Source organism: Panthera onca, chromosome C1 (genome assembly GCF_046562875.1).
Source record: "Panthera onca isolate mPanOnc1 chromosome C1, mPanOnc1 haplotype 2, whole genome shotgun sequence".
In the NCBI taxonomy this organism is placed as follows: Eukaryota; Metazoa; Chordata; class Mammalia; order Carnivora; family Felidae; genus Panthera; species Panthera onca.
This window is the reverse complement of record NC_138346.1, coordinates 180,494,575-180,517,884: the sequence shown is the minus strand read 5'-3', so window position 1 is coordinate 180,517,884 and position 23,310 is coordinate 180,494,575. Positions and strand designations below refer to the sequence as shown.

The following is a 23,310-nucleotide window of genomic DNA, read 5'->3' as shown; positions in this document are numbered from 1 at the left end:
CAAATGGTAGCTACACTTGTGGTGAGCACAACATAATATAGAGTTGAATCACTATGCTGTTCACCTGAAACTAATGTAACACAGTGTGTCAACTATACTCAAATATAAAACATTTTTTAAAAATAAAAAAATGGAAGTAACAAAACCAAAATTCAGGACGGTGGGAGAAGGAAGAGGGGATGGTCCACAGGGTCTTCAACAGTCTCTGGTATAATTTATTTCTTAACAAGAAGAATATGAAATAAATGGGCATGATGTTAACATTTAAAAAGTTGGATGACAAGGGCATGGAGTTCATTTTATTATTTGTTATATTTTTCTGAAGGCTTAAAAATATTTCATAACTTCTGAAGTGGTGGTGATTTAAAGTTCAGTTTGTTTACCACTGACCCTCATATACTGGGTTGGGCCCAGAGCAGGCCTCAGGAGTGTTTGTTGAGTGACTAAATGAGTGTCTATGGTGTAGGTGGAACTGCTTTGCCTCTGCTCTGCTCAGACCCCACCAAGATGGCACTGACCAGGGACAGGGGCAGACAGACCTGTGTGGCCTCAAAGAAGATTGGGACCTGGAGAGCATGCAGTGGAGGCAGGTATGGTTCAGTATGAGGAAGATCCACTAGTGCTAGGAGACTGAGCTTGCTGCCCTGGAGGCCCACGGAGGGGCCAGAGGAGCCTGGAGTTGTAGAGTGGACTCAGGCAGGGATATAAGTGTGCAAGGAAGAGGATGAATGTGGCTTCTAGCCTGGGAGTTCAGGATTCTTTGATAGGTACCCTGTTCCATGCCCGCCTTCTCTCCTGGAAGCTTCTTTTCTGGGCCCAGTAGGGTGGTGCTTAGTCAGGGCTGGGCAGAAGGGACCTAACCAGACTCCAGATTTACAGACTTCAACTCAGAGCAGGAAGAGAGCAGCCAGGCCTGGACTCCCTGTATTTTCCAAAGGAGGGACCAGAAGTCTAGGGAGGATACAGAACGTGGCCAAAATCATACAATAAACATGGTCAAACATGGCAAAACTCACCAGGCAACCGTCCCCCAGGCTGGGTGGGGGGGGGTGTCCCCCAGTGACCCAACTTCTAAGCCTTCACCCAGGATGCACACACAGGCCCTATGGAGGCCTGCAGCTGCAGCTGGCACCAGCCTCACCTTCCTGTTCATGTGTTAGTCCTGAGGCCCTTGGCAAATATTGTCCCTGGTGGTGAGGCTCCAGGTAGGGCAGGCACCTCCCAGCTCACCTGAGCCAGATCTCCACCCAGCAACCTCCTAGCAGTCAGGGCTTCCAGCAGACACCCCCTACCCACCCAGGCCCAGGAAGGGGAGAGCTGCTTCACATCTCCCAGCACCTAACATCTATCACTGCTAACAGGGGCAGTGCAGGGATTCTACACAGTTCCTCAGTGGGGTGGGGATGAGCAGGAGAGCCATATTGAAAGTGACAACACCCACCTTTACAACCCCAGTTCCTGCTGCACCCAGTGGGCACAGCTGATTCATATCTTAGCTTTTCAATTCCTTCAAATATCCCAGAAGATGAAACAGTATGGCATGCAGGTGGGGGCTCTGGAATCAGAGAGAGCTGGGTTCAAATCCCAGGTACACCCTTCACCTCCCGGGTGAAGGGATGCAGGTCACCCAAGAGTTATGCCTCAGTTTCTTCATCTGTAACGGAGATGATAATAACAGAGCCCACCCACAGGTGTAAACGCCACGAGGGGAGGGAGACGGCTCTGACGTGGCCGTTACTACAGCCAGCTTCGTGCGAAAGTTGGGACCCAGAGCTGAGTGATCGCCCCTGGGTCCCCGGCGCTTCCACTCTCCTCGCGCGAGTGTCCGCAGCCCTCTCCCACTCCCCGGCTCCCGGACGCCGGGCGCGACGCCTGGCAGGGGTGAGGGGCTGGAAGCCGCAGTGCGGGCGGTGGGCCGGTGGCAGAGGGAATGCCCGGCCCGCGCCCGTCCCCCAACCACCCACCCCACCCCGGGGCCGCCCCCACCGCGCACTTACCCCGCCGGCAGGGCGTCCGCGGCGCCGGCCGAGCTCATGGCGGAAGGGGGCAGGCAGCGTGCCCCCGCCGGACGCCAGCCGCGCGGCCCAGGTGCTGCCGCCGGAACCCCAAGGCGGGCGCTGTGCGGCCCAGCCGCAGACGCGGCGGCCGGGGAGGGGCGCGCCGGGGGCGGGGAAGGCGGCGGGGCCGGGCCGGGACTCGGTCTGCCCGCCCGCGCAGTGGGGCCACGGCAGCCGCCCGTCTGTGGCCGACTGGACGGTGGGGCTGGGCGGGGGGCGGCCTCGGAATGCGACCCCCGCCCTCAGCTCTCACAGGGTAGAGGCCCGGGCACCCCAGGTCCGCCGGGCCCATGCCGTGTGCCCTCCGTGCGCAGCCCCAGGGGCCGGAGCTCGCCCCTGCCTCACACAGCCCCACCTATCTGTGGCCAGAAAGTTCGTAGGCCCGAGGTCCACCTCCCGGCCGCTCTCCCCTCCCCCACAGCTCCCGCCTCGCTGCGGCCCCCACCTGAGCCCTTCGTCATCCTACTGCATTGGTGGGGGGCATTCACGCCAGGAAACACGCGGCCTCCGGAGTCAGGCTTAGGTTTTAGCACTCCCTTTTGCCCGCTGCATGACTGTGCGTGCGGCAGCGGACAAGAAGATGGAAAATAGCGTGGTTTAACACTCACTAGTCAGTAGTTCACACTCGCCTTCTCAAATAGTCCCTATAGCTGCCATTTTACAGACAGAAGTTGAGGCACAGAGTTTATGTGACTTGCTCAAGTCAATTCACCTAATAAGTGGCTAGTTGTGATTGGAGCCTGGCCCTCCTGACTCCAAGGTGGACACACTCTTGCCTTTTTTCCCCCTTGGTGCCCTCCCCTCTGGGTCCCCAACCCGTATATGGGATCATCCATAACACTCCTCAAATTCTGTGTGCTTAGCCCTGAGGCATATGTCTAGGGCCAAGGTTGAAGCCCACCTGGCCTTCTGACAGAAAGAGCCACTGGCCCATGAAGAGTTAACCAGCCACGACTTCCAGGCCCCAGATGCTCTTAACCATGACTCATCAGAGCACGTGGCTGCCATTAGAACTGTCCCTTCACAAAGGCAGGGGACAGGAGGAGGAGGGACTCCAGGCCCCTGGATCAACCCTTAGCTCCAGGATGTCAGAAGAGGAAGCAGGAGGAGCCTGTAGAAGCAGCCATAGTAGGAAGATGGCTCAGACTAGGTTCAGGGAGAGCCAGGCAGATTGGGCCTTGCGGCAGAGGGGAGAGATTAAGGAGATTACTGTTAAATCTAGACGGGCTTCCTGGAAAGGTAGTGAATTCTTATCCTGCCCATATGTGAGCAGAGGCTAGATGTTCACTTTCAAGGATCATTCTACCTCTCTGATTCTCAGGCACAGGCACAGAAAAGGTAATTAAATACAAGAAGCAGACTATAATGACATCCATAGACTGGAGGGGTGGGGTGAGGGTTTCTTGGAGAAGGTGGGCACAGAGTTGAGCCTTCAAGTTTATATTGTTTATACACAATAAAGTCGTGGAAAGGGTGTACCAGATGGAAGCACAGCATGGGTGAAAGCAGGGAGGTGGGCAAAGGCACACAGATGTCAGCTGGAGTTTGTGAAGCTTGTGAGAAGACCAGCAATGTGCATGAAGAGGAGACTCAGTAAAGAGGCTGGGGCACCCTATCACACATCATGTCCTTTCAAGTCTCTGGGCACGTGTACACGCTCTTCCCTCTGCCTGGGACACACCTTCCTCCCTTGTTACTTATTATTCATTCATTTAATCAGGGTTAGATCCAGAAACTTACAATTGGAAGCCTTCTTTAAAAAAAAAAAAAAAAAAAAAAAAAGAATACAAATTTACCAACATACAACTTCCAGGGTCCTGTGAGAGCCCTGGAAAGGGCCGAGTGAGGGGTTCTGAAGCTTTGTGCTACATTAGCTACAGGTAAATCTTTGTTGTATTTGACCAACATTTATTAAGGGCCTGACATATGCCAAAACTTCTGGCCCTGCAGGTTTCAGTTCAGGCACTACATCTAGCTGGGTCAGGGGCTTCCTAGGTACACACTGCCCCAACCCCCTCTGACCTGCCCTCATCACCCTGGGCTGACACCATCTGTGTGTGAGAGTGGTAGAGTCAGGTTTGTATGTGACTGTCTCTGCCATCAGACTGGGAGCTTTTGGAGGGTCGAGTCTGGTCGGACATCTCTGTATCAGTGTCTGATTAATCACCAAATACCAACACTAGGCCTAGCACTTTACCATTTCCCTCTGAGGTAATTATAATAATGACTGATGTTCACCAAAAGCTTATTACATGACACACATGTTAAGTGTATAACATGGATTATCTCATTTAATCCTTTTAACCATCTCTCTGAGCTTCAGTTTCCTCATCAGTAAAATGGAAATACTGCCTGTGTCAAAGGGTGGTTGTGAGGATTAAGAATTCATGTATCTAAAATCCCCAGCACGGTGCCTGATGTGTAACACAGTTACATGCAGTGCTCTGATGGTGGTGATGGTGAGGTGGATGCCATTATTCTCAACCTTTTACAGATGAAAACTGAAGCTCAGCAAGATAAGCAGCCATGCTGCCTTTGGAGCTGGAGCTGTCCCCACACAACAGTGGCAGTGATGCTAGAGCCACTCACCTCATGAGTCAGAGCAGCAAAGTGGCCCACCCCTCAGGAGGGCTCCACCCAGGCAGCTCCCAGCCCCCAGGAGCTCTGGGCCCAGCCGGAAGCCTGAGCAGCCTAGGAGTCATCATTATTTCTGCCTCCCAACCCAGGTGACTTGCCCATCCCCACCTGGAGCTGACAGCCAAGCTGTGGGGACCAGGAGAGTAACCTGAGTCCTGGGTCCCTTCCTTCCTTGCTGGGAGAGTTTCCTAGTGCTTTGTGCATGCAAGCCGCCAGGCCTGCTTCCTCTCTTATTTTCTCCCTAACGTGCAAGAAAAATCACTGGGCTCACCACACCTGATGGCCCTGAGAACCATCTCTCAGCTTAAGAAGGGCCCCAATAAATATCTGTTTCATGAGACCTCCTCAGGATGCTCCAAAAAGCTCCACAGTGGCTTTATCTCCCATCCCACAGATGAGAAAACTGAGGCTTGGACCAAGTGTGATTTGGAATCAGGTCTTGACTCTTTATCCTGTAGGAAAAGTATGTGGAAATGGGAGGGGGTATCATAGAAATAAGGCTGTGAGCATGTGAACAGTGATGCCATTGTTGTAGAAACAGCTTAAGTTGTGAAATCTGCTCTGCCTCTCTCTCTCTGATCCTCAGTCTCCCCATCTGTAAACCTGAGATAACAGTGCCAGCCTTTCAGGGATGCTGTGAGGCTTACTGAACATTCCTTGGGTTGACCCTTGGCACCTTCCCCTTCATCCCCCCTTCTCAGTCCCTTCCTCCAGGCCTTTCCCTGGCATGAAGCACCTGTCCACTAGCTGTCTCTACCAATCCAGAACTAGCCAGTGAGACTTCAGAGCTACACCCCCCCAACCCAGCAGGCTAGTGACTGTAAAGCGGGTTTTCTTAAAGTGAATGGGCCCCACCCAACAGATTACAGGCTTGGGCAGGTTAATAATTCACAATCAACAGGCCCATCAAGAAAGGGCCCTTGAACAGGTCTGTGACAGTCACAGTTCTGAAATATTCCTTGGCAGGGACTCTTAGGGAGGACCTAGGCCTACGTGTTGGGCCAGCCTCCTCCCTCTCCATGAACTCTGACTCCGCTAGCTTGGGAGTAACCTCAGGCAAGTTACTACCCCACTCTAGCCCTTAGGTTCCTTTTCTCCCCATATAAAGGGGAGAGAAGGATGGACCAGGAGCTCAAAGCCCTTCCTTGCTCTGACGATCTTGGTTCTGGGATCTGAGCTCTTCTACCAAAGTCTGGTCTCCAGGAGCTGCTGAAAGTGGATCTAAGGAAGGAGTCACTCATGAGGGACCAAGAACTGTTTTGATTAAAAAAAAAAAAAAAAAGGAGGCAGAGCTCTAATGAGGTGTTTCAGGCATTGACTGGCATCATGTCGGGGGTTAGAAGTTGGACTGCAGAGCCAGGAAGATCTGGCTGGATTCCTGGCCCCACCATGTCCTAGCTGTCCAGCCCCAAGAAAATGACTGTATGAGCTTGAGGCAGGGCAGGGAGTGATTCAGAGAGCAGGTGAGCTCCCCAGCTCTGACATCCTGGATCAGTGACTTCAGCCCTGAAAGGGGGATGATGACAGCACCAACCTCATGGGCTGCTGCAAGGACTGAATGACGTAACACACACAAAACACTTGGAACAGGGCCTTATTATTGATCTTTGAGTTTTAGTTTCCTCCCCTATAAAGCAGGGATAACAGGATTGCTGTGAACATGAAATGAGCAAATGGACCCAAAAGAGCTTTGGAACCATATAAGGCTGTCCAGAGAAGAGGGATTTCTTCTAAGATGTGTACACAGGCCTGGCCAGGACCACAAGGACATCCAATTGGACGCTTACTACATACCTTCACGGCAAATGTGCTACCTCACACACTGCCAAAGGGAGCAGAAACTGGCAACATCTTTCAGAAGGGCAACTGGAATTTTGAATGAAAACCTTAGAAAGATGATACAGTAACACCTAGGTAACAAATGTGTCTTTTTTGTTTGTTTGTTTGAATTTTATTTATTTAAGGGCGCCTGGGTGGCTCAGTTGGTTAAGCGTCTGACTTAGGCTCAAGTCATGATCTCATGGCTCGTGAGTTTGAGCCCCACATCGGGCTCTGTGCTGACAGCTCTGAGCCTGGAGCCTGCTTCAGATTCTGTGTCTCCCTCTCTGTCTGCCCATCCCCCGTTTGTGCTGTCTCTGTCTCTCTCAAAAATAAATAAACATTAAAAAAAATTTTAAAGTTTGTTTATTTTGAAAGAGAGAGAGAGAGAGAAAGTGTGTGAGCATGCAAAAGCTGGGGAGGGGCAAAGTGATGGAGAGAATCCCAAGCAGGCTCCCCACCCTGGGCCCAGAGCCTGACATGGGGCTAGATCCTAAGAACAATGAGATCATGACCTGAGCCAAAATCAAGAGTCAAGTGTTCAACTGACTGAGCCACCCAGGTGTCCCAGACAACAAACATGTCTTAAGAAATAGTCATGGATATAAAGATTTCTGGTACAAAGATGTTCATCATAGTGTTTTCTATAATAAGGACACAACTGGAAATAACCTAAATGCCCATCAATAAGGAATTAATTCAGTGAATTATAGTGAATTTGTAGGGTGAAATATTCTGCAGATATTTAAATTATGTTTATAGAGAATTTCCTTTTTTTTAAGTTTATTTACTTTTGAGAGCAAGAGAGAGAAAGAGAGAGGGAGAGAGAGGAAAGAGCATGCACACATGGGGGAGGGGCAGAGAGAGAATCCCAAGCTGGCTCTGCCCTGTGGGGCTCAAACCCACGAACCAGGAGATCATGACCTGAGCTGAAATCAAGAGTCATATGCCCAACTGGCTGAGCCACCCAGGTGCCCCATTTATAGAGAATTTCTTTGTCTGGATTACTACATTGTCTCCCAGGTAGTTTCTCTGCTCCTTCCCTGGTCCGCATATTATCTTTTCCACATAGCATCAGACCCATTTGATCTGATCATGTCACTTGTTTGTTCAAAACTCTGCAGTGGCTCCCCATGGTGTTCAGTGCAAAAGCTAAAGTCTTCACATGGCCCGAAGCCCTGAATGACCTGCACCCCCATATCTCTCTCTGACATCATCTCCCTTTACTCTCTCTTCATATTCAGCCACTCTGGCCTCCTTGCTTTTTTCTAAATATGCCAGGCATGCTCTCACCTCAGGCCCTTTGCACTTGCTATTCCTTCTGCTCTTCCTGCAGATATTCATATAATTACTCCCCCACCTGCTTCACATCTCAGCTCAAATGTCACCTTCTCCATGAGGCCTTCCCTGACCATTCTATTTAATGTAACCTTTGCCCTCATGGTCCCTATTCCTTTACCCTGCATACTTTTTTCCATAGCACTTGTTATCTGACATCCTGAATATTTTGCTTATTCATTTATTTTCTGTCTCTCCCCATTAAATTCTATACTCCACAAGGGCAGGGCTGGTATTTTTCTTTTTTTCATTTTGGTTCTCTAATATATTTCCAGTGCCCAAAACAGTGCCTGGCACACAGATGTTCAGTAATTATTGCCTGAATATGTTTTCTGGAAGGTGGGAAAATATTTAAAAAGCAGAATACAAAATTAGTACTAAAGAAAAAAACCCCGGTGTGTATGCATTTGAGAAAGCACACAGAGGCTCTATTTCCTCATCTATTAAAATTGCAGACAACAAGACCTCCCTGGTCAGAGTTGAGGTGAATGGAAGGTGATGATGCATGTCAAATCAGGGCACAGCCAAGCACAGATCTCGCTGTTATCAGATCACTGAGGCAGCAGGGTGGCAGGGGATGGGGATGTTGTAGAGGTAGGGGCCTAGTTCAGAGGGTGCAGGGGAGAGAAGCTGTGGTTGGAGGGAGCAGTAGTAAGTGAGGGAGAAAGGAGAGGGTAGTGCTGGGCACTGAGACTGTGGAAAGATCATCCTTTTTTTTTTTTTTTAAGTTTATTTATTTATTTTGAGAGACCATGTGTGAGCAGAGAGGGGCAGAGAGACAGGGAGGGAGAGAATCCCAAGCAGGCTCTGCACTAACAGTGCAGGGCTCAATCTCACAACTGTGAGATCAAGTTCTGAGCCAAAATCAAGGAACGCTTGGAATGCTTACCCAACTGAGTCCCCCCCACCCCCCCAGGTGCCCTGAGAGGTCATCTTTCTTTGACTGGCCTGTCTTGTGCTCAGGGACAGTGCTTTTTTGTGCCCTTCAGTCACCTACGTATAAAGGAAGTATCCAACCATCCATCTACTTGGAAAGGCAGCAGAGTTACCTTCAATCTGAGACTTAGATACTCTATCTGGGGGAGGGTGTTTATTAGTTGGAGATGGATTCTTGCAGGGATGGGTCTTGCCAGGGCAGACTCTGCAAGGGAGTAGAGGGACACCTGAGGCTGTGGGAGGGAATGAGCAGGGACAAAGTTCATTCCATGAGGAAAAAAGGGAGTCAAAAGGTATGGAGCATCTAGCACAGGGCTACCTGGATGGGGCACCTGATGTCCCACTTACTGTCATAAGTCCTAATATAATTGTCCTGCTGGGGGACATGGGACAAATCCAGCCACTTAGTAGGGTGGGGGAAAGATTTTACCTAAAAGCAATAGATTTCTTCTTTGCTGTTCATCTGAAGAGGGCTGATATTGGGAAAGGAAAGGAAGGCCTGGGAATCTTGGCTTAAGAGAGAAATTTCCTCCTCTCTCCTGGGAAGGAAGATGTGGGAAAACATATACTGCACCATCACAGAAGTAGAAGTTCTATAGTCAGGCTCCTATCAGGATGGTTGAGGGACTTGATGAGGGGCCACAGAATCATAAAAGTCCTCTGTTACTGATTCCCTGAAGTGTTTTTTTTTTGTTTCTTTTTTTTTTTTTTTTTTTTTTTGAGAGAGACAGAGAGAGAGCGTGCACGCATGCATGAGTCAGAGAGGAACACAGGGATAGAGATAGAATCTTAAGCAGGTTGTATACCCAGTGCAGAGCCTGATGCAGGGCTTGATCTCACGAACCATGAAATCATGACCTGGGTCAAAATCAAGAGTTGGTCACTTAACCGAATGAGCCACCCAGGTGCCCACCCCACCCCACACACCCCCGCCCCACCGTAAGGTGCTTTAAAAAGTTGCAGCCTTATATATACAATGGAATACTACTTGGCAATGAGAAAGAATGAAATCCTGCCATTTGCAGCAACGTGGATGGATCTGGAGGGTATTATGCTAAGTGAAATAAGTCAGAGGAAGACAGATATCATGTTTTCACTCATATGTGGAACTTGAGAAATTTAACAGAAGACCATGGAGGAAGGGAAGGGGAAAAAATAGTTACAAACAGAAAGGGAGGGAGGCAAACCATAAGAGACTCTTAAAAAGAGAGAATAAATTGAGGGTTAATGGGGGGACAGTGGAGGAGAGGGGAAAATGGGATGGGTGATGGGCATTAAGAAGGGCACTTGTTGGGATGAGCACTGGGTGTTGTATGTAAGTGATAAATCATGGGAATCTACCCCCAGAACCAAGAGCACACTGTACACACTGTGTGTTAGCCAACTTGACAATAAATTATATATATATTTTAAATTAAAAAAAAAGTTACAGCCTGGTTTTAGGTCAAGCTGGAGAGGAATCGGGAAGGGTGTGTCCCATCCTTGGGATGGGGTGATACAGTGAAGAGCCTCAGGGACCATTGCTCTCTAAGTCCCCCCACCCCTCCTGGGCCAGTGTGGTGGTGGTAGTCAGGCTGAGAATGGGGCTGGGGTTGGCAAAGTCACAACTGCAGGAGAGTGGTGGGTGGCACAGGCCCCCAGAGGGTGCTACAAGGGACTAGTTCCCAGCTCTTAGGCTGTCTTAGGCTGAGCTGGAAGACTCTCAGAGCGACGGGCAGGGGTGCTCTAGGGAAATCATATTTTGGATACTTCATGAAACTATGACTTTATTTTTTTTTTTTTAATTTTTTTTCAACGTTTTTTTATTTATTTTTGGGACAGAGAGAGACAGAGCATGAATGGGGGAGGGGCAGAGAGAGAGGGAGACACAGAATCGGAAACAGGCTCCAGGCTCCGAGCCATCAGCCCAGAGCCTGACGCGGGGCTCGAACTCACGGACCGTGAGATCGTGACCTGGCTGAAGTCGGACGCTTAACCGACTGCGCCACCCAGGCGCCCCAAACTATGACTTTATTTTAAAGGCCTGCTCACTGGCCACATTTACCTTACAACACTGAGCCCCCCTAACTTGTTTTTAGGGACCTACTTCTCCTTCCCTCCTTTCTAGCCCCATTGGCCGAATGGTAGAGCCTCTTATTTGATTCCACCTCTCAGGGCACAGTGATTAGTTGAAGGAATGGCCAACTGGATATTTCCCTGAGCTTTTTCAAACTAGACTGGTGGAGAAGCCCCTTCTAGCTGAGGGACTAATGACAACAATCAGTAACACTCCTTGGTTACACTGTCTATGTGTTAGGCACTGTTCTCAGTGCTTTATTTACATAAGTTAATTCACACAATCCTCATAACCACCCCGTGACGCAAGTCCTAACATCACCCTCGTTTTACAGATGAGGAAGGTGAAATACAGAGAAGTTAAATAACCTGCCCAAAGTTACAGTCAGAAAGTCCCAGAGTCAGGATCCAAAATCAGCCTGTGTGGCTCCAGGGTGCTTTTCACTGCTTTGTCTTACTGTCCCAAGCCTTAAGCTTGGAAGCTGCTGGTAGCCATGCCTTGCACAGAATGGAGAAGTACAAGAGAATGACTTACAAGAGAATGGAGCTGACCGCAGAGAGAAACTGAATTGAGAAGCAGAAATTTTCAGAAGGACAAGCAACTCAAATCACAGATTTGGAGATAAATCAGGAATTGGCATGCTGGCAGAGCTAACACTGCAACCTACATAATCTATTTCCAATTGACCTCAAGAAAGGACCAAAAATGTCCCAAGTCAGAATCCTTGATAAAAAGGGACAAAGGTTACCTGGAGTTTCCCATGGTATCCTCACCAGAGATTGAAGATTTGAGGGCTGCAAACCCTCTCACACCCTGTGCGGCTGTCCTTGACAACGGAAGGTAGGTGGGAACCTTGGGACCAGAAACTTCAATAGTGTAGAACCCTGGAGTTTTAAATCCTGAGTCTCACAGTTCACCTGTGAATTATCACCCGAGCCTTAACTCACAGAATCTGAGAATCGTAGAGGTGAACACTCAGCACTGGTCTCCAGTCCAGATCCTGTCCTGAGGAAGGGCCCCCAAAGCTGCTCCAAGAATCCAGTCACCAAATTCGAAACTGCCTGCCTGGAGGCATCTGACAGCTCCTGGAGCTCAGGGCTCAAACTGACAGCAGGAATTGTGTTGATGGCAGTCCCAGGAAGCCCCAGCCTCTTTGGCTGGGCCCCTCCATTCTCAGAGGGGCCCCTCCCTCCCACAGCAACGCTGCTACTTAATCACTCTCTCAAAAGCAATCTGCCTGCTACACTTTCCCCTTTGCTCCCAGTGCTGCCTCCTACAGGAGCAGTCTTGAGTGTGGCAGGTTACTGGTATGGCTAAGAAGGGGCCCTGTTTGTAGTGCCAGCAGTTGGCAGTCCCCACTGTAAGATGTATGGGCACCATTTCTCTTTCCTAACACTTCCTGGCTACCCAATTCTAGTGCCTGGAATCCTACCATTGGCTACCAAACCTTTCAGAATCTCCTCTGTTCCCTAGTTCCCTCATACGAAGGCTAAGAAGGAAGTGAACTCACATTTACCGAACACCAAATATGCCCCAGTGGCTGTCTGTTAGGTCTTTAACCAATGGGACTTCATTAGGTCTTCCCACCACTCAGTGAGTAGCTATGATTTTATAGGTGAGTAAACTTAAGTAGGCACAGACCAAGTAATTGAATCAAGTCCATAGAGCTAGTAAGTGGCAGCCTAGGGGCTGGGCACCCTCCAACCTCTTCACCCTTTGGCCAGGCTGTGGGAGACCGGACAGCGTGGTGGATGAGGAGTGAGGGTAGGGAAGTCACAGCTGGGAGAATGGAAACCTGGTCTTGTGCCTCAGGTATGAGACTTTGTGGGGACAACTAGGAGTATTCTCTGGATATTTGTGTCCAGCAAGTTCCACCTGAAGTATAAAGGCACATGTGTTCAGGCCCTCCTATATACTCCCTCACCCAGGCCCAAGGAGGGATGCAGAAGCCTCTACTTGGCCAGTCTCCCTTCCCCCTCCCATCATTAGTGATTCTGAGTGTTACCTCCCAGTCTGTCTATTCACCACTTAGCAGTTCTTCCTCCTTAGCTTCTTTCCCCTCACCACCCTGCATTCTCCTAATCCGCACCCCAGAATCCACCCTGGGTCATCATGCCAGCCCCCCCTCTGGTCTCCCTACCTCCCTCCACACTGTGACATCAGCAGCATGCACACATTTGAAACTCAGAAGTTTCCTGGTGCCTACAGGACAGAGCAGAACCCGATTCTCACAGGCAGGGCAAGCTTTGGGCAAGAAATTCATCTGGACATAGCCATTGTTCCCTATCCCAACCAGGAGATCTCACCGTCCTTGGAAATTATTCCCTCATGTCCTCATCAAAACTGAAGCACACTCTAAGACCCTGTCTTCTGTCCATATGTACCGGGGAGACAGAAAAGGGTGACACGGACTCAGTGTTGAAATGGTCTGTCCCTCAACAAATCCTTTCTCCCTGGGGTAGCAGGGTTACCTTTTTTTTTCTTTCTTTTATTTATTTTGAGAGAGAGAGAGAGAGAGAGAGAGAGAGAGAGCGCGCACTAGCAAGCGAGGGAGGGGCAGAAAGAGAGGAAGAGAGAGAGAATCCCAACCCAGTTCTGCACTGTCAGCATGAAGCAGGGTCATCTTTAAATATATAAATCCTCTCCCTGATGCCCTCTAGTGGCTTCCCAACACACAATGAAATCCAAACTCCTTGCCTTGTTCTGGAGCAGCCTGCCTCCTGGATCCCATCAGACACTGATCCTCAAGGACTCCCTTTCTGCTCCCCAGACACAAATCACACTTTGACATGAGCTACCCTCACTGCTGGGAATGCTCTGGAAATGATATATTTTATTGTCCATCACATGGCCCTATTTTAAGCTTTATACAACATTGTTTATTTGCTTGTTTATTTGGTTACTTGTCTTTTCCACTAGAACATGGTCTCCTGAGATCAAGGAGTTGTGTCTCTGTAGTAATGCCATATCCACAGCACCTAGTACAATGCCCAGAGCATGGTACATGCTCAAAGTTGTTTGTTAAATGAGAATGAGAGAACTGAATGAGAACCATGAGAAGGAAACATAGAAGCTGAAAGCCTCTGAGTCTGACTCAAGATTGGGGTCAGAAAGGCTCTCTAAAAGAGGTCACCCTAAGTTGAGTCCTAATGGACTGAATGTCAGGAGCGGAGGATGGCATTCCAGGCAGAGGCAACCTGGAGAAGCCTGGAACAGTGCAGTCAGTGTTGCTGGACCAGAGTGAGCATTGGGGAGTTACGGGCCTAGGCAGGTCACCACCTCTCTTAAGAGCCTTGAACTTTAACCTCTAAGTGATAGAGAGCCATGGAAGTTTAGAAAAATGACATGGTCTGTCTGTGCTTTAGAAAAGTTCAGTCTGAAGGGTGCATGGAAAGAAGACTGGAGAAACTGGGAAAGTTAGGGGATGTTGCAATAGTCCAAAGGGGAATGAATAGCTTTGAGAGACACCAGAGAGAAAATCAACAGGACTTGGACACTGGGGTGGAGATGAGGGAGGGAGGTGAAAAGGATGACTTCCAGGTTCCGGGCTTGGGCAACTGGGTGGATGACTATGCCATTCACTGAGATGGGAAGAGTAACAGGTTTAGGGGTGAAGATGTGAAGTGTGATTTGGGGCTTGCAGAGTTTGAGGTTCTCATAGGACAGTCAGATGGAGGCACTGGGAGGGCAGCTGGATTGCTCTTCTCCAGGGAGTAGGAGGGTGAACTTTAAGTATGCAAAGGGAAGAAATTGGGGGGAGGGGGTGTCAAAGCTCAGAAAAGAGAGGACTGTCCCCTCTCCTCTTTCTTAAGGGAACACATCTGGAGACACCAACTCATCCAGGAGGTGGGGACAGCTAGGTAAGTGGAGGTGACACACAGGAAACAATGACACATCCCCGAAGGGCTGACCTTGGAGGAGCTGTGGGGGCACCTAATTCCACCATTGACCAGCACTGGCACCCAAGATTTCTTCCCCCGACACTGCTGCCCCCAGATAGGAACAACTCAGGGTGGGGGTGGATGCTGTGCCTGCTCTCACCTGTCGGGACACACAGGGTGCCCACGGCTCCCCTCTCGCAACGCTCTGGAGGACCAGGTGCGTGAGCCGTACCGCTGAGGGGAGACTCGGCAGCCCAAACCTGACTCCCAGCCCGCCCGAGGGCCAGCCCACCTGAGCACCCTCGCAGGTGGCGCGCAGACTGCGGCACCGGAAGCGGGGCTCGGGTGCGGCCGGGGTGGGGGGTGGGGGCGCATCACTAGTCCCCCGGTTCAGCCCCAGCCCGGCTGGGGGCCACGACACGCGAGCAGCGGGCACGTGAGGGTGTGAGAGGCGCTGGGCTGCCCCTCCCTGGCCCTCCGGCCGTTACCCCGCGCCCAGCAGCCAGCGCGTTGCGGTCTCCAGTTGTACCCCCACAGCCGTCCCTCCCGTCGGCTGCCGCCCGCCGCCCCTCTGTCCCAGGCGCGCCTCCCGCCGAGTCCCCGCCCCTGCCTACTACCTGCGGTCGTTCTTCCCAGAGGCCGCCCCCTTCCAGGCGGTCAGAAAGGCCATGGACGCGGGCCGGATTCGGACCGCGGCGCGGGCGGCCCCTCGTGGCGGCGTGGGCGGTAGCGGCAGCTCCAGCGGCGGCACCTGGACCCGGCGGGCGGGGCCGGACCGGCGGCTCCTCCCCGCCGCGGCCCAGCGCCTCCCAGTCCCGCAAGGACGTCGGTGTTCCCTGAGCGGACCTGGGGTCCCAGGGCAAGCCCACTCTCGTCCAGAGCCGTCGAGACCCATCGTTAGTCACAAGGAGAAACTGAGGCCTAGGGCCACATAGAGGACCAGTGACAGCACTAGAACATAATATACACCAGACCTCTCCAATCCCAGTCTAAAGCCAGTCCACTGAACCGAGGGGCGATGATGTCACCAACGCCTTTCCCTTCTGCTTAAGTACAGAAGTCTGCATTGCCAGGGCTCTACGTGAATGGGGTGGGCGGGTTGGGACTGTAGGAGTGGCAGGTAGGGGAGCAGGGAGGTAGGTAGGAGCTGCCTGGCCTGGGAGTGGAGGCTGCTGGCAAGCAAGGCACTGGGACAGGAGGCTGTGCACAGACTTCTGCTTCCCAGAGCCCCCGTGGGAGGTGTGGGAAAGAGAAGGAGCCACAGCCTGTCTCCAGTACAAACTTTCTTTGAAACCGCGTATTTTGTCTTTGGTTATGCGCATTTAAAATTTTCACTTTATTTTTTAAAGTAAGCTCTACACCCAAAGTGGGGCTTGAACTCATCACTCTGGGATCAAAAGTGGCATGCTGTACTGCGCCAGCGAGGGGCCTGCAAAATTTTCCCTTTATCCAGTAGATGAATCTGCTCTGGAGCAAGGTGAGCCCCTGACAGTGCAGTCCAGCAGGCTTCCACAGGAGACTCAGCTAAGGACTAGGAGCAGGGTGTCTTGAGGAGGATCACTATAAGTCCAGCATGAAGGATGGATTCAAAGGTCCCTGGAGACTTTCCTGTGAGAGGATGGAGGTTGAAAACAGGATGGGGCAGGGTGGCTGAGGGACCATTTCTGTCTCCCTTTGGCCTGGGTTTGTATTGCAGGCACTTGTGCAACACAAATCATGTATCTACTAAATGGTGACTGATTCTGACAAGTCTGAGCCCTTCTCTAATGTGCCAAGCCCTAAGCCAGGTGTTTTTACACAAGTTCTCATTTAATTTCATCTTATTAAATACTTACTCCCATCAGTTGATTAAACTGGGGCTCAGAGGGGAAAATGGACTTCCCTGAAACTAAGCTGTGGAGCTAGGTCTTACATCCAGGTCTGTCTGCTTTATCTGCTGCTGGCCCCCCAACCCCACCTGTGGTTGCACGTGGGCTGGGCAATGGAGTGGGAGACCTGGGCAGAGGGCAGAAGCCTCAAGGATTATCAGGGCAGTTTCTCTCAATCTTCCTTGGTAGAAGAGGAAACACAACCTTTCCCCCTTTCTCTGAGAATTCATGTCATGGTCTTCGCAGATCAATAAGGGCCAAAGAATGCTGCCTATCTGACCACAAAGCTAGAGCTTCCGGATCTTGAAATTCCAGTTACATCCACCTAGAGGCCCAAATCCCTCAGCCCACAGGGCCTTGCCCAGTTTGGCAGCATTGGGAATTACAGATGGCCAACTTCCTTCTGGGCTCACAAGGATGAGTATCACAAGGCCTCAAAAGCCTGGCCTCCTATAATAGGCCCAGAGCCCAGTCAAATTCCATTTGGAATTAAAGTCCCACCCAGCCTCTGTGCCCACAGGCAATATTACTTCCTCCAGGAAGCCCACCTGTATCTCCTCAGTGGAGGAACTTCTCCTTTTTGGAGGTTACATTTGTACCTGTCTCTTTCACAGCATTTAGCACTACGTATTTTTTAATCCTTATGTTAGTTATCAATGACCAGTTTTACTCTTCAGATTTCTAGCTGAAAATACAGAGAATATCTCACCTCTGTGTGTTCCATGGATGCTGGCACCACTGCTACACTAGTAGGTGCTCAGAGCAGAGTAAATGAAGAAGGAACTAATATTTATAGTTTCTACCCTGTGGAAGGCACTATGCTGAGGGCCTTTACATACCCTATCTCCAACTCAGACAACTCTGTTTTGACAATATTTGAGTCTGAAGTTAAGAAATGTTCCTGAGATCAAGTCAAGGAGCTAGGATTCAATCCCAGTGGTCTCAAACTTCAAGGCTTGTTTCCTGTGCTTCCTCTTCACCTTTTCCTTCCTCTTCCTCTTTGCCACCACCATCATCATCTTCTTCATCGTCGTCATCATCACCATCAGTTGTCTAGAACTATCTTAGGCATTATTCTAAACTTTTCAGATGTACCAGCTCATTTTATCCTCAGAACAACCCTATCAAGTATTTCCTTATACAATCCCAATTTTTACAGTTGAGAAAATGAGGCAGAGTAATAAGTAATCTGCTCAAAGTCAAAAAGGCTAATCAGGTGGCAGAGTGAGGATTTAACCCAAGCAGTCACCCTTGAGTCTATATCTTAACCCCCAGCCCCAGTCGGCCTGCCATACAAGCTCTTAGAATGCACTCGGCATTTGTGAATCACTTTCCCAAAGCTTATCTGATTTTGAATCTCATAACAACCCCAAGGTAGAGCAGGTTTTATTCCTTCTCTTGCTCTGGAGCCAGAATGCCTGAGTTAGAATTTTGGCTTCACCACTTGACAGCTGAGTATCGCTTCAGCAAAGTTACTTAACCTCTCTCTCTGCTTCAGTTTTCTCATCTGAAATGGGGACTGTGTAAAATGGGGATAAGAAAAGCACCTAGCACAAGGCTTGTTGTGAGGACTAAATGAGTTAATGCAAACAAAACAGAATAGTGCCAAACACGTAGTGTGTGTTATGTTCACCTCCTACTATGTAACAGTTTTATTCACAATCCATGAAGAATGAAGTGTTCTGTGTCAATAAACTGTTCAGTTATACTGAAGTTTATTCCCTTTAATTTAACCATGGTTACACATTTTTCCTAAAGTGTATCATTACCTTTTCTGTCTTCCTAAACACAGACATGACAGCTCTTAGTGAATATCTGCCATGTCAAAGGAATAAAGACTTCATATCCATCATCTTTAATCCTCACAGAAACTCACAAACTGTTATCTGAGAGGTTAAGAAGTATACCCACAGTCACACAGAAAATGATAAGGCCAGAATTTAGACTCATGTTCATAAGACTCAGAGATCTGGATTCTTTCTACAAGGCCAGGAACCTTCTCAGAAAGCTGTGATGAATCAGGGTTTTCTTTGAGAACATCAGTTCTGTTTAGGGCCCAGGTTTACTGTGTTTTATCTTTGTTACCACTTAGGTCCAAAGGCCTGCCTTTAAGGCCAGGCATACAAAAGGCAGCCTGGTAGTGGAAAAGCAGGTCTCAGAACCAAGGCACCTGGGCTGGAACCTGGCATGGTCTCTACTAGACTGGGTTGGGCTGGGGCAGGGAGGGTGGTCATTGCTAAGTTATTTCCATCTTTCTATAAACTCAAGTTTTCTTTCTGTTAGAAGTGTTTTGAGGATTAAATAGGGTTATATATGTTAAGAGCCTTAGTGCTAGACTCAGAGAAGCTCCTCAATAGCTATCAGCTACTTTTCCTTATTCCTTTCCCTTTCCACAAAATAACTCAGTTCTCTCAAGTTGGGACTCCAGAGCAAACAGGAGAGGCTGAAACTAAGCCCTTACGTCTTGGGCAGCTAAATACAGTCTATATATACTTACTGGGGTGGGGAAGAAAAACAGGTGGGGTCTTTCTGCAAAGACACACCTTCCCCTCCATGAGATAATCTGTATTATTAACCTGAATACATAACATTAGTACCTACTTACCTTTCTTATTTGAAGAGAGATGTTAAAAAAACCAGTGATAAACATTTTATCTTGTGACCCAGTGCATATTCAATAACAAATTCTATTTCACAATTTTAAAAATGATGCTCTTTAACATGCTGAAAAATTTACAAATGAAGTAGAAGATTTGCTTCAAAATAACATGAGAGGAAAAAAATAACTTGAGAGGCAAGTGGACAGGAATATAGATAAAATTAGATCAGATATGAATTGGTAACTATTGAAAGTGATTATTGGTACTATACTATTCTTTACATTTTTTTTCCATGCTGCTTGATTCACTAAACTGATTTCACAACCCAACTAATGTATCACCTGTTGCTTGCAAAACACCAAGTTCGAGAGTATAAAATTAAGCACATTTCAAAAGGATCCCATTACTCCATAATCTGATTGCAGGTACCTTTATTTCCTTCAAGCAGCACTTTCTCAAGATTTGTTTAAGGGGGAAAAAACAGCTTACATGTTCAAGCCATTAGTGATCAAATACCAATCAGAAATTAAGGTTATGAAGAAAAAGCCTCCTAAGGAGTTAGGATTTTAACCTGAGTGTGATGGGAATCAGCGTCATGCTTTATTGTAGGAGTGGTAGGGGCAGATTTTGGATTTTGATTCTACAGGAATCTGACTGCAGCATAGAGGATGGTTTGGAAACAGAAAAGAGAACAACAGAGATTAGTGGCAAGGAGATTAGGTTTTGGCAAAGTCTACAAGAAAGATGATGAAGGTCTGAACTGGGGCAGTGGAGATCCAACTGCGGATGGAGAGGATAGATTTGAGAAATATTTAAAAGGCAGAATGGTTAGGGCATGTTGATGGCTTGGAGGAGGATGGGTCAGGGAGAAGGCCTGGCATATATACACACAATAAATAATATAATCAATGAAAATGTGTAATCAAAGCCTGAGGGAGATGCTTCACTAAGAACTCAAATTGGGGAAAGTCAGCCTCAGGAGGAGTTAAGCTATAGAGTCCACATACAATGGATGAAAGCAAAGATATGCAAAGTCAACTCAAAGAGAGACTAGCTATAGCTACTCAACCAGCCAAACCAGACTGTAACCTGATTAAACATATTAATCTAAAAAATGTGTTCATCAGATGGCCCAGGCAGCCCTGGCTGCAGAGAGAGAGGAGCTTCAGAGGCAGGAGGCATCTTGGCACCACCAGCAAGAGGGGAGTCTTGTTCAACCAATTGTGGGTGTTCTAAACCCTATGGCAACTTTTGCTGAAAACTGACATTCTGGTCTCTACAGTAGTCCCTGTGAACTTGCTTAATGGGAGCTCTGTTTTACTGATGAAAATCAAGTTTCTAAACTTGAAGGGCAGACCTTGGGCCACGCTGAATTCACTAATTAATAAATGCTGCTTAAGAGGTCTCCTGGGAGACTGCCAGGATTTCTCAGTCAACAGAGCCCTAACGTCAATAAGTACGGCCTTGTGAGAGCTATACTTTTTAAAAGTTTCTAGTCACCATTTGTTTTTACCAATGCTAGAAGTAGAATACTTCCTCTGGGAAGACTTCCCCGATCATCTGGGCTAGAACTATTCTCTCCTTCCTCTGGGTGTCCCGGCATTCCTATTATAATCCTCAGTGTGTAATGTTGTGGAATTAATCAAGAGAAGATGTTTATCCCTCCTATTGTATCACCACTGATGGCAAGGCCCTCATAAGACTCTTCTATGTCCCTAGCCCAGCACAGCACTTGGAACACAATACACCTTAGCAAAAGGTGAATGGAATGACTGATTTTCTCACTGTACGTTTCCAACACTCAGACATTTAGGGATTTCTGCCAGTAAGAGGTACACTATAGATCTATGCATCGGAAATGTCTTAATATAAGGTTTTTTCAGCAGAACAGAGTGATTGAGGATGGATTCTGGAGTCAGACTGCCTGGATTAGAATCCTAGCTTGGGCACTTTTTAGTTCTGGATCTTAGGCAAGTTATTTAACCTTTTTGTACCTCATCTTTAAACTAGAAATAACAGTACCGAACTTAAAGGACTGTTATGGAGAATAAAAGGAATCATTATATATAAAGTGCTTCAAATAGTACTGGCAAATAGTTAAGTGTTGTTAGCTTCCAATAATTTTTTTTTAAATAACTCTATCCACAAAAAAAGAATGGAAGTGCTTTACACTATGAAACAGAATCCATAAGTATAGAATGACAAGGTGCAACAGCATGGCAAACTAAATTAGTAGATTTAATAAAACTTGCAGAATAGAGGCTTGGAAGTTAGCCTCTACTCCAGTGATTCTCAGAGTTAGGTTCCCTGGGCCAGCAACTTTAACATCATCTGGGAACTTGTTAGAAATTCAAATTCTTGGGTCCAACTCTAGACCTATTGAAATCAGAAAAACTCAGATAGGGTTGCAATCTGTATTTTAATAAGCCCTCCAGGTGATCCTGGTGCTTGCAAAGTTTGTGAACCACTCCTTTCACTCAACATATACATCTAATCAGCCTTGAAGGCCTGCTAATTCTCCTAAATTAATTGGTCCCCATCTCTCAGGCCTCAGCCATAGCCACATTTTAGCTCCTTACCATCTCACCTGAATGATGCCAGCAACCTTCACCTGCTCTTCTTGCCTTGCCTGATTTCCCCGTAAAGCAATCCTCCAAGTCACCACCAATAAGATCTTTCTTACATACAAACACAAATACTTCACTCTTTGCCCACAGACCTAAACTCTAGCCACAGTGAATTACTTTGATACCTGCTACTTGCTAGCACACTATACCATGTCCTACCCCTTTGTCTTTTTCTTTCTTTCTTGAGAGCGAGAGAGAGTGAAAGGGCAAGAGCGGTAAAGAGCATGTGCATGCAAGCAGGGGAGCAAGGCAGAGGGAGACAGGGAGAGAATGTTAAGCAGGCTCCATGCTCAGTGCAGAGCCTGACACTGGGCTCAATCCCACAACCCTGGGATCATGACCTGAGCCAAAATCAAGAGTTGGACTGAGCCACGCAGGTGCCCTCACTTTGTCTTTTATATGTAGTCATCGCCTCTGCCCAGAATGCCTCATCCCTTTGTGCAGCAAATTCTTCAAAAACTACTCTTTGCCTACCATTTTATGCATTTTTCAGAGCTTTGCAAGTACTGATAAATTACTTTTCATTGTTGCTACCTTTGTGATTTTAAAATTTGTATTTCTTTAATAAAAGCAACACTGACCATCTCCCCTATGTACTTATTTATCACTTATGGTAATATTAACAACTAACAATGGTTGAGTGCCTTCATGGGTCAGAAACTATTCTAAATCTTTGTAAGGATTAAGTATGAGAATGAATTGGAAAATGTCTTTGAGATGCCATGTGCTATGTAGTAGGTCTATTTCATTAATCAAGAGCAGATATTACATGGATTATTCTATTTATGATATTTCTCCTCTGGCTTCTCACCTTTAAAAGAAATAGCAAGTAGTGGTTAAAACTCTGGTGCCAGATTCCTGAGTTCAAAGTGGCCAACTCTGCCACTTACTAGGTACACAACCATGGCTTAGTGGGGCATCTCTTCTATACAATGGGGACAATAATAATTATTATTATGTTTACATTACAGAGTTACTGTTATTGTGAGGATTAAATGAACTAATATATGTAAAACACTAAGGATTCAGCCTGGAGATTAATATGTTATTTGTTGTTATTATTTTATCATGTCCTGTTCTTGGTATTTCCTAGAAGCAAACTTTTTCACACAAAGACAAAGCATGGTAAACCGGAAAGAGTATCATGTTTTAGAATTAGAGAGACCAGAGTTCAAATCCTGGCAAATCTACTTGTTTTAATTTTTTTGAGCCTCAGTTTACCCATTTCAAATAGAGGATGATAATAGTATTACTTAGGGCTGTTGTAAAATTAAACAAGAAAACACAGATAAAATGCTTAGTATAGTGCTTCACACTCAACATGTATTCAATAACCAATGGCTTTTTCTTTCCTTTTTTTTTTTAAGATATAATCAGTTTATTATAAAAGAGACATGGAAATTATTTATATGATGAAAGATTCCAGAACTTCAGTGGAATGGGCAGCTTCACCTGAAAATCATTTCAATAATGACATATTTCAGTCTACATA

The 23,310-nt window shown here is 47.7% G+C and overlaps 1 protein-coding gene across 6 annotated transcripts in view; it reads right to left on the bottom strand.

Annotated features, from left to right (window-relative positions):
- Positions 1-15,732, bottom strand: part of TTC39A (tetratricopeptide repeat domain 39A) — a 54,033-nt gene extending 38,301 nt beyond the window's left edge. For 2 of the 6 annotated variants that reach the window (XM_060625116.3, XM_078451915.2), the window contains exon 1: positions 15,341-15,732. In XM_060625116.3, the coding sequence (XP_060481099.1) occupies positions 15,341-15,618 (278 nt within the window). In that variant the 5' untranslated portion in view covers positions 15,619-15,732. Of the gene's footprint in view, positions 1-1,997; positions 2,167-2,502; positions 2,618-15,340 lie in introns of those variants that run through there. The other 4 variants (XM_078451917.1, XM_060625120.2, XM_078451919.1 and 1 more) reach the window with 3 other exon arrangements.
- Positions 15,733-23,310: the final 7,578 nt, after the last annotated feature.